The sequence below is a fragment of the Pteropus alecto genome, unplaced genomic scaffold (genome assembly GCF_000325575.1).
Source record: "Pteropus alecto unplaced genomic scaffold, ASM32557v1 scaffold265, whole genome shotgun sequence".
Lineage (NCBI taxonomy): Eukaryota > Metazoa > Chordata > Mammalia > Chiroptera > Pteropodidae > Pteropus > Pteropus alecto.
The window spans coordinates 264,372-276,243 of record NW_006436668.1 but is presented as its reverse complement, the minus strand read 5'-3'; the positions used below and the strand labels follow the sequence as shown (position 1 = coordinate 276,243).

General features: G+C 37.5%; 1 protein-coding gene across 1 annotated transcript in view; it reads right to left on the bottom strand.

Annotated features, from left to right (window-relative positions):
- Positions 1 to 4,284: 4,284 nt before the first annotated feature.
- LOC102877900 (zinc finger protein 665-like) overlaps positions 4,285 to 11,872 on the bottom strand; it is a 44,793-nt gene continuing 37,205 nt past the window's right edge. The window contains 4 exon segments of the mRNA XM_025047946.1: positions 4,285 to 5,840; positions 5,843 to 6,215; positions 6,290 to 6,373; positions 8,311 to 8,318. Coding sequence (XP_024903714.1) covers positions 5,596 to 5,840; positions 5,843 to 6,215; positions 6,290 to 6,373; positions 8,311 to 8,318 — 710 coding nt within the window. The 3' untranslated portion in view covers positions 4,285 to 5,595.

Sequence of the window (11,872 nt, the reverse complement as noted above, 5' to 3'; positions counted from 1 at the left end):
CATGGTCGAGACAATTTAACCGGCATCCGTACTCCAGTTCTAGCTCTAAGAATATATAAGCTTTCATATGATTTGTTAAAAGGAATGGAAGAGTTAATACAAGTATAAAAGGAACAGTTTTTACATGTAATATAACCTAAAATTTCATTCCACTCCACTATACCCTTCATAATGATATAGGGGAGTCTTACGCAGGCTCGAGCGAAGTGAGTAACATTTTGATGAAAGGTGATATGAGAAGAATTCTCAGATTGATTTACGGAACCCTTCCAGGCATGGCAAATTCCATCTGATGAAATGCTTACTGAACCATTCTCTACCTTTCGGTGCCACCGCAAATTTGCATTTTCTCCTTTCGCTCGAGCGGAGCCAGAAGGACTCCAGTTAATGACTCTTCCACAGGAAGTATTAAGCAAAACCTGAGACTGTTCAGCTCGACACTGAGTCCACTGAACCCAATGTTCAAGCGTCTGAACCTTCGGAGTGGCACACCACGGTAAATCAGGTGGAGAGGTGTCATCTACAGGTTCTGTAACATTGTTAAATCTTTCCATACTTAACAAAAACAAGTGACCTAACCAACACCTTAATTTTTCTGCCTCTTCCCTACATTATTTCCCTTCAGAGATTTTATTCCCTTAATCTTAAAGGGATGTTGAGGGAGGAAGGTCTCTCTCTGTAACTTCTTCAAAGCTGAGATAGGGCTGTAGTCCCTGCCTACTGGGAATAAAAATCTCTGAAAGCCTATTCTAAGGGCCCCAGAGGCAGACAGCGTGAGGTCATTCCAGCATGTAGAAGTGGTAGGAAGCCTTGCAACCTAGAAGATATAAACTTAGCAAAAAGATAGAAAAGACAAGTCAAAATTAATAGTAGAGGTAATTGACAATGAAGTTACTTTCTCATGGCAGTTTGTTAATTTAAGGTACACAAAAGTTCCTGATTTCCTGAGACATGTGGACTTATCTAGTTTCCAGAACAAGAGCTTAAGATCTTCCATGGGTTCACAGGAACAGGTTGTACTTTCTGAAGGAACCTGTGAGGATTTATAAGAAACTCGGTTAATTTAAGATAAATGTACCTAATTGCTGATTCCTTGTAATTTGACAGTAGTTGAGAACTTAACAAAACTTGGTAGGGCCCTTTCTGTTTGCCTTGAGGGCTGACTTTTTATTCCTGTCACCATGTAGTTAGCATTGGAGAGAGGCCTATGGGATGGGTCAGGACAGAGTAGGTAGCTCTAGTATCTAGTAAAAATTTAGTTTTTCCTTCTTGCCATGTCTTTTTTGAACTGGAGCTTGGAAGTGCTTGAGCCTCCACTGTTGGAGGAGACAGCTCGTAAAAACCCACCTCTGGAGGGTTTTTATGAGCCACCTGTTGGGCTTCCTCTCTCCACCATGTTTTCATTTGCAAATAAGGACATGGCTCTGACACAGTTTTTATAATAGCCTCCCAATCTAACACTAACAATTGTTGTTCTGTGGCTATACTATTTAAAAAACCTGTCACATAAGTGGACTACATACCATAGATTCTTTAAGTATTCTCAAGAATTTATGTTCCAATGGAGTATAGTGCACATTGATACCCCCCTGAGGAAATTGAGCATCGGGGGGAAATGCCTATCTCACTACAGGGAACCCCATCAGCTGAGGAGTAGCTGTCTAGGAAAATTTTCTCAATTACTTTCTTCATCTATTATTTCTCTAGTCAAATCATGTGATAACTGAAGAGGTAGAGGGAAAGTAAATGAAACAGGACCAGTGACTGAAGGCTCAGCCCCAAACAGAGTATGTGCAGGTGGTGCAGAGGGCTTTCTAGGTTCTCGAGAATATCCTCCAGTTGGCCCCAATTGCAGTTGCTTTAACCTTTGATCTATTGCCTTTACTTGGGTCAAAAGAACCTGATATGACCCTTCAGTAGGAGGAATGTGGTCTACACATTCCTCTTCAGATGAGGACTCAGTAGATTCCTCTTGCTCATTTTCAGACACTATTTCTATAGGATTTTGATAAACATGTTCTTTTGATCCAAGCTGAGAAAATGGAGGCATGGGCTGTTGGGCAACAGACACATCAGACTCATCTCCTCAATTGGCCATTCCTTCTTGTTGTATTGCCAAGTCAGTTGCAGCACCCTCAGAGTCAGATTGCAGAAGCTGTAAAGCCTGAGAAATTAAAGTGCATAAAGACCAAACAGAAACAGGGATGGGATCCCCTTGTCGATGAGCTCTCCGCAAAGCTCTCATAACTTGTTTTCACTTTAGCATTTAATTGGGATTTTCCCTCTGGCTTGAACTAGTAGTAATGTCTACCTACATGCAAAAACAATTCACGAAATTGACTTTTCTTCACTTTTACTCCTGAAGACGACAGTAAGTGTCACAATAACTTAATATACTGGGCCTCCACATTTGACAGAGAATTCCCCATGATAAAACTATGCTGAAAGTATCACTTACCCGTGAGCGGACTTACCCCTTTGGTTTCCAGTGTAATCTGGAAATGTAATAAAATTATGCCGAAGTTATCGCTTACCCGTGAGCGGACTTACTCCTTCCGTTACTAGCGTAGTTCTGCACCCTCTTCTTCGAGCCCCACGTTGGGCGCCACTTGTTGCGGAGAAGGTTTGGAAGAAGAGTCAGAGACTGGAAATGTGTTATTTACATGGATAAGGGACAGGAGGAATGGCAATGCTAGCATCCCCCACCCCTGTCTCCATGGCTTTTTATTGTTTCCCTATAATGCTGGCTTTGTAATTTATTAATAGTTACTATCAGGTTAGTAAATACAAGCTACAGCCAACTCCCAGATTCAGCCTCAAAGCCACCACCGTGTTCTCAGCTATTTTTTCTCAAGTATCTTTTTCTTATCCTCTAAAGTATCCTTTTCTAGTCCCTAGAGTAAGAAGTCTCGGAATCGGTCGGGCGTGTGCGCCCTCCCTGCAATGTGTCCTTGTGTGCAAGTCCATATCTGCTCCTGATGTCTTTGTTGCTCCAAGTACCAGACATTCTGCTAGGAAAATTCTGAACCACAGGTGTTTCTTACAACAGCATGTAGAGATAAACGAGAAGGCCTAATAGCACACTGATCTGGTGCTGCTAAAATACTGCAGTGTGATTCACTTTGACAGTTGTGGTTCACAGCTTTTCTCTGTAGCATTTCATCTCAAATTAAATTGATCTATAGTTTTAATTCTGATTTGCCTGACATCAAAGAGCCCATGACAGAACTTTCAGAAAGACAGCTTTCTTATGTAACAAGTAATCTAACATTTTAGTGTAGAATGTCATCAATCTTGATATGCACACCAAACTTTGGACAGATTTCCACCCTGTTTCAATGAATGGCCAGAAGTGCAAATTAAAAACAATAAATGTTACAGGCATGAATACATAAAGTTTCTAGTTTACCAATCAAAAATAATGTTCTCATTGTGTATCTTTCATCTAAGTTATTTCACTGAGTGCTCCTAGCTCAGAAGAGATTTATCTTAATTTCCTAAAATTTCTTTGATTTCTTAATTTTACCATGTTCAAACTTCTATTTTCACTTGATGTAATTGTAGGAGCAAGCCATGGGATGTATTTGGGTACAAATAGGACAGAAATATAACTCTATGGTGTATATTCATGAAAGGTGGGCAGGTTTTAGAGGTCAGAGTCTGGAATTGCACTGCTAAGATATTTTGATTATAGCCTCATAAATGGCATGGGACAGAGTATGGAGAGAATAACCTAGGGGTACATTATGTGTATATATCCACTGAATTGTATGTTCTTTGATCCAATCACAGAAGACAATTGTTATAAATGCTTTTGACCTTGAGAGCCCAATAGTGCATTGCTTGTTTATGATCTGAACTACATGAAAGGTTAAATAAATCTGCGTTGGAAGAAAAAATATAATTTTTTAACTTATTTTTTTATTAAGTTTATCGGGGTAACATTGGTTAATACAATTATATAATTTTCAGGTGTACATTATAATTTGACATCTATATATTCTATTGTATGATTACCAAAGTCCAATTTTTTCAGCTACCATATATTTGATCCCCTTTACCCACTTCACCCTCTCCCTACCCCCTATATTTGACTCCTTTTACCCCGTCTACCTCTCCCCTCCTTCCCCACTCCCTACCCTCTGGTAACTACTAGTCCATTGTCATATCCCTGTTCATTTGTTGCTTTTAGGTTTATATCCCACATATAAGTGATATCATGTGATTTTTCTACTGAAAAAAGATAATTCATTCAGGGTTATGAATGATTAAATTTTATTTATTAAAACATGAGCCCTAAGATATATTTCTTATCTATCTATATAAGAAACTAGAAAAGGGAATACTAGCACTTCAAGGTAAATCACACACCTACTCGCACTATTCTAGTACTTTATATTAAGCTCCCCTTTTCACATAACTGCTTTTCCAATTTTTTAAAACATGACAACTTTTCCATTAATCTTTCACATACAAAAGTTATTGTCATTCAGTGAAGGAAGTCACCACATCATTTCTTCTGCATTATTTCTACCGCTACTCACCCCTGTTCGCCTATCACTCTCCTCCATGACAAGCCCAAGTCCTTCATGTCTAGACCTGCTCTGTTTCATGGTCAGTGGTTGAGACTTCTTTCCTATAACTGACCATGGCCTGTACAGAGATGGGCACCTGAGCCTAGTAAGTACAGACTCCATGTAGTTTTCCATTATTCTCTAACTTCCCTGATGCTAATTCATACAAAAATAAATTTGATACTCAGTGTCCTCGTTTTACTAAAGGACATGAATATGAATGAACCGTGCCCAGTGAAGTAGGCTGTTTCATCGCATGGATTACTTCCCAGAGAGCAGCGCTAAAGGCCTGGAAGGCAGGCATGTGTTCAATGGACTTTGGACTTCGGGTTAAAACTCAGTCATGTACTCTTTTCAAGAAAATGTAACTAAATATAAACAGTAAAGATAAAGGGCTATTTGTACATGTCTTTGTTCCTGTGATATATGACATGTCCAGAATTTTAATATAGTTGCATTTATAATTTTTCTGTAGTATGTAATGTCTCAGGCAAATCTCAAAGAACTTAGTTATTCCTAATATGAATTCTTGACATGTGCTTGATTGTGAGAGCTGGTTAAAAAATTGACTACATTCATTACATGTGCATGAATTCTTGGGTTAATCCTAAGGACACACTGTTGCTTAGTGTTTCCATGTTTAGTATATTAGAATAGTTTATTTCTTCCATTAATATTGTCATTACTCCAAAGGTGTAGACATTTGATGAAAAGCCTTATGACATTCACTACATTTGTAAGGTTACTTGCCAAAATATGTCTTCTGATTTTATCTTTGAGTAAAAAAATTAACATGCATGTAACTTATGTGTTGTTTCTCAAAATGTAAAATCTGCTTTCTAGTGAATTGGGAGGCCTAGATAAAAGTTCTGACATATATTTCTACAATTTCTCTTCCTTGTGGAGTTTCTGTTCTTGCATAATACTTGAACTCTAATGGCTTTGCCACACTCATTGCAATTGTAAGGAATAGCTCCAATGTTTCCCACTGTTGATCTTTGGATAAACACTTTGTCACACATTAATTTGGTGGTTTCTCTCCAGTATGGATTCTCTGATGTCTAATTAGACTTGAATGCACCCTGAACTCTTTGCCATACACATTACATTTGTAAGGTTTCTCTCCTATATGGATTCTTTGATGTGTAGTTAGGGTAGAATATGCAGTAAAGTCTTTGCCACACTCATTACATTTGTAAGGTTTCTCATGACTATGAATTATCTGATGACTAGTTAGGGTTGCATGCACAATAAAGGCTTTGCCAACTCATTACATTTGTAAGGTTTTTCTCCAGTATGGATTCTCTTATGTATAGTTAGGCTTGAATGCAAAATAAACTCTTTGCCACACTCATTACATTTTTACGATCTCTTTCCTGTATGAATCAACTTATGGTACCTAAAGCTTGAATGCACCCTAATGGCTTTGCCACACTCATTACATTCGTAAGGTTTCTCTCCACTGTGAATAAACTGATGGTTAGTTAGCTTTGAACAAACCCTAAAGGCTTTAGCACACTCATTACATTTGTAAGGTTTCTCTCCAGTATGGATTCTCTTATGTTTAGTTAGGCTTGAAGGCAAAATAAACTCTTTGCCACATTCGTTACATTTGTAAGGTCTCTTTCCAGTATGAACCAGGTTCCAGTATGAATGCACCCTGAAGGCTTTGCAACACTCTAATGAGTGTAAGGTTTCTCTCTGCTATGAATAATCTGATGGTAAGTTAGTTTTGAATGCAACCTAAAGGCTTTCCAATACTCATTACATTTGTATGGTTTCTATCCAGTATGGATTCTCTGATGGCTAGTTAGGTCTGAATTGTACATTAAACTGTTTGCCAGACTCAGTACATTTGCAAGAATGTTTCCTGCTTGCTTTCATGTCTTTTGTCAGCACTGAAGGATGCCTAGAATCATTTTCATATATAATAGAACTGTTGGCTTGGATATAAGGAAAAACTCTTGGGAGTGGAGAAATGGAGAAAGTGTTGTTGAAAGACGTCTTGGCTGGATTACATTCATCAATTTCCCTGCAGAATGAAATATCTCCATATCAGCCTGATGTGACTGAAACCATAGTCCAAGACAGTTTTCAATAGGCTCATTTATGGCAGGCACTCTACCATGTTTACTTCTTCTATCAGTGAGATGTTTATTATGCATTATAGGCATTCCTTTGTGATTCCTTTTATCACCTCTTTGCTGATGAGCAAAATCATGCATATGTTTCCAGATTTCCCTGAAGTAAATATCTTTGATAACAAGGTTTTCACGTCTTCCAAACTTCACTGTTTGGAATACTCTACCTGTATTACTGGGTTTTGTTGGTTTTAATTTCTTGATCACATACAAAGGACAGATATCTATAAAAAAAAAACATTACGGAGTGATGTCAGAAAGATGGCAGAGTGAAAGACATCCCCAGATTTCTCCCCTTGAAACAATAATAAAGTGAACATCTAACACTCTACAAAAAAACCCGAACTGCACACCAGCACATCTGAGTGTGGGATCTGCATAAGAGCTACCATAGGTCAGAATCACAGAAGTAAGGCAGGAGAAACAAAGAAGCTGCCTCTCACAGCTAGAGCTCCCTACAGGAGGAGGGGGAAGAGAGAAGGTTCAGTGGGTTCCCGGAACAGAGCTGCCTGGGAGAGTTGTGAGCTCCACACTGCCCATGGCAGTGCCCTGGCATTAGGACAGAAAGCAGAGAAGTGGGGAGGGCAGAGAAGTGGGGACTGCAGAGATACAACAGTTGGTTATTACCAATCGCGGTAGCAAAACACCAGGCTGAGCCACAGCCCCTATCTCCCAAAACAGAGGGGCCCTCTCCCCATATCCTCCAACGCCGAAAACTGAAGAGCTCAAGGGGAATCCGAGCAAATACTACCGAACCTGTCACTAACACTGACAGGGACTTAGACTGAGGGTAGCAAGCATGATTGAATATCTATAAGAAAAAAAAAGGCATTATTAAGACTTTATATAAAGCAGGGATGCAAGACGCATAGACACCACCTACTGGAAACCAAAAGAAAAGCACCTTTTTTTTTTTGCAGCAGGCTAAAGAGAGACATTTATGTAATAAATCCTTTTTCTGGAAAAAAGCAAATTACACTTCCATTAATGCCCAGGCAAAGAAAAATCCATTAAACGCCATGAACAACCAAGGTGAAAAGGCATCTCAGAAAGAAAGAGAAAAATCTCCAGAAAATAAGCTTACAGACATAGGAATATGCATCTTAAATGACAGAGAATTCAGGATGGTACTTCTGAAAAAACTCAGTGAAATCTGCAACGAGTCATATCAACAATTTCAGGAACTGAAAAAACAACTAGATGAGCAGAATGAGTTCTTTATCAAGGAGATAGAAACCCTCAAAAAGAACAGAATAGATCTGTTGGAGATGAAGAACACACTGCAAGAGAGGAAAAATGAAATAGCAAGCTTGGGAAATAGAGTCGACCAAATGGAAGAAAGTATCAGTGATATCGAAGACAGAAATCTGGAAATAAATCAGAAGGAAAAAGAAACTGAAGAATGAAAAATAATGAAAGAGAAATCCAAGAACTAGCTGATACCATCAGAAAAGGAAACATAAGAATAATGAGCATTATCAAAGGCGAGGAAAAGGAGTAAGGATTAGAAAGCATTTTCAGACAAATAGTTGACAATAATTTTCCAAATCTAAGAAATGAGCTGGAGCTTGGAATTCAAGAAGTCAGCAGAACACCCAATTATCTCAACCAAAAAAAGGCCTTCACCAAGAGATATTGTACTAAAACTGTCAAAAATCAATGACAAAGACAGAATTCTCAGGGTAGCCAGAAAAAAAGACAGTAACCTATAAAGGAAAACCCATTAGATTATCATCGGACTTCTCAGCGCAAACCTTACAAGCCAGAAAGGAATGGAATCAAATATTTAAGCTATTAAGTGAAAGGAACTACCAGCAAAGAATAATGTATCCAGCTAAGCTCTCCTTTAGATATTAGGGAGAAATAAAGACCTTTCCAGACATTCAAAAATTGAGGGAATTCTCCACTACAAGGCCTGCATTACAGGAAATAGCTCACCTAAAACAAAATGACAAAAAGAATACGTAATTAGGAGTAAGGTGACTAGCAGGCTGATAGAAGCAGAGGAGTGAGATCCTTAATAAGAACAGGGCATTATAAGATTAAACAATTAAAAGAGATTTGCTGTAGCAAGATAGTAATAATGAACGTTCATCATATGTAGGGACAAAGTGAGATAATGACTGAAAAGGGGAGGATTCAATGATTCAGATTCGCAAAGGGGAATGGAGATAAGGCACACACAGAAGAAAATGGATGACTGTGTATATATATTCCTTTATATATTCGTAGTGGTAACCAGACGCCAAAGATTCAGAACTGATGTATATAATATAAAACAAGAATGACCAGAGGGGAAACCCACAAAAGCCAACCAAAATGAAGAAACAGAAACACAAGGACAAGGAAGGAATGGAAACAGCGAATTACCAGAAAACAAAAGGTAAAATGGCTCTAAGAAAACCTCATAGTTCCATAATCACTCTGAATGTAAATAGACTGAACTCCAATAAAAAGGCAGAGGTGCAGATTGGATCAAACACAAAGCTCAACCAAATGCTGCCTCCAGGAGACACATCTCAGTTCCAAAGACAAATATAGACTAAAAGTGAAAGGGTGGAAAATAATACTTCAAGCAAATGGCATTCAGAGGAAAGCAAGAGTAGTGGTACTAATATCAGATGAAATAGACTTCAAAATAAAAAAGGTAAAGAAAGATACTGAGGGACACTTCATAATGTTAAAGGGAAGAAGAAGACATAACACTTATTAATATCTATGCTCCCATACAGGAAGCCCCAAAACATGTAAAGCAATTACTAACAGAACTCAAGGGAGAAACAAACCAAAACACTATCGTAATAGGGGACCTAAATACCCAACTGTCAGATATAAACAGATCATCCAAACAGAAAATCAATAAGGAAATAGCGTCCTAAATGACACATTAGACCAACTGGACATAATTGACATTTACAGAGCCTTCCATACCAAAACAACTGCTTATACATTCTTCTCTAGTGCACATGGAACATTCTCAAGGCTTGACCACATACTGGGACACAGAGATAGCCTCAACAAATATAAGAGGGTTGAAATCATACCAGCCATGTTCTCTGACCGTAATGCTTTGAAACTAGAGATTAACTGCAAAAAGAAAGCAGGAAGGACCACAAATACATGGAGATTAAACTACATGCTACCGAAGAATAACTGGGTCAGAGAAGAAATAAAAAGAGAGATCAAGAGATACATAGAAACGAATGATAAGGATAGTATAACATATCAAAACTTTTGAGACATGGCAAAAGCGGTCATAAGAGGAAAGTTCATATCATTACAGGCCTATCTTCAAAAACAAGAATGAACCCAAATAAACAACCTAATACTTCATCTTAAAAAACTAAAAAAGGAAGAACAAATGAAGCCTTAAGTCAGCAGAAGGAAAGAAATCATCAAAATTAGAGCAGAAATAAATGAAATTGAAAACAAAACAAACAAACTAACAACAACAACAACAAAAAACAATAGAAAAAATAAATGCAACAAAGAGCTGGTTCTTTGAGAGGTTAACAAAATTGATAACCCCCTTGCTAGACTCATTAAAGAAAAAGGAGAAAGGACACAAATAAACAAAATCAGGGGTGAAACAGGGGAAATTATGACAGACACCACAGAAATAAAAAAGATCATACAAGAATACTATGGAAAAGTATATAATACCAAACTTAATAACCTGGAAGAAATGGACCAGTACTTGGAAAAATACAACCTTCCTAGACTGAATTGAGAAGAACTGGGAAATCTAAATAGACTGATCAGCAGTATAAAAATTGAAAAAATCATCAAAAACCTACCAAAAAGTAAAAGTCCAGGAACACACGGCTTTACCAGTGAATTCTACCAAACATTCAAAGTACGTTTAATACTTATTTCCTTCAAACTCTTCCAAAAAATCGAAGAGGAGGCAATACTCCCCAACTCATTTTTTTGAGGCCATTATTACCCTAATATCAAAACCTAATAAAGATAACACCAAAAAAGAAAACTACAGACCAATATCTCTCATGAACACAGATGCAAAAATCCTAAAATAGATACGAGCGAACCGAATACAGCAACATATTAAAATGATTATGCACCACGATCAAGTGGGCTTCATCTCAGTGGCACAGGGATGGTTCAACATATGCAAATCGATCAATGTGATATACCACATAAACAAATTAAAAAATAAGGATCATATGATTATATCAATAGATGCAGAAAAAGCCTTCAATAAGAGACAACATCCATTTATGATCAAAATTCTTAACAAAACACTTAATATAATAAAGGCCATTTATGACACTCAGCCAACATTATACTTAATGGTGAAAAACTAAAAACCTTCCCTCTAAGATCAGGAACAAGGTAAGACTGTCCATTACTGCCACCGTTATTCAACATAACAGTGGAGGTCCTAGCGAGTGCATCAGGTAAGAGAAAGATATAAGAGACATCCAAATAGGAAATGAAGAAGTCAAATTGTCACTATTTGCAGATTGACATGATTCTCTATATAGAAAATCCTAAAGACTCCACAAGAACCCTACTAGAAACAACAAGCAAATACAGTGAAGTCTCTGGATACAAAATCAATGTTCAAAAATCCACAGCGTTCCTATACTCTAATAATAAAGCATCAGAAAAAGAAGTAGAAAATACAATTCCTTTTGCAATTGCAACAAGAAGAATAAAATACCTAGGAATAAATCTAACTAAGCATGTGAAGGACCTATATAATGAAAACTATAAGACCCTATTAAAAGAAATTGAAGAAAATACAACAAAATGGAAAGATATTCTGTGTTCTTGGGTTGGAAGAATCAACATAGTTAAAATGACCATATTACCTAAAGAATTATACAGATTTAATGCAAGTCCCATCAAAATCCCATTGGCATTTTTTTTTAAAGAAATAGAACAAAAATCATCAGAATTGTATAGAAGTTCAAAAGGCCCCAAATTGCCAAAGCCATCCTGAGAAAAAAGAACAAGGCTGGAATCATCACTCTGCCTGACTTCAAATTATACTACAAAGTGACAGTCATCAAAACGGCATGGTATTGACAGAAAAACAGACACAGAGAACAGGGGAACAGAATCGAGAGGCCAGAAGTAAACTCATTTTTTAAATGGGCAAAAAATTTTTGACAAAAAGCACAAAAAATGAAG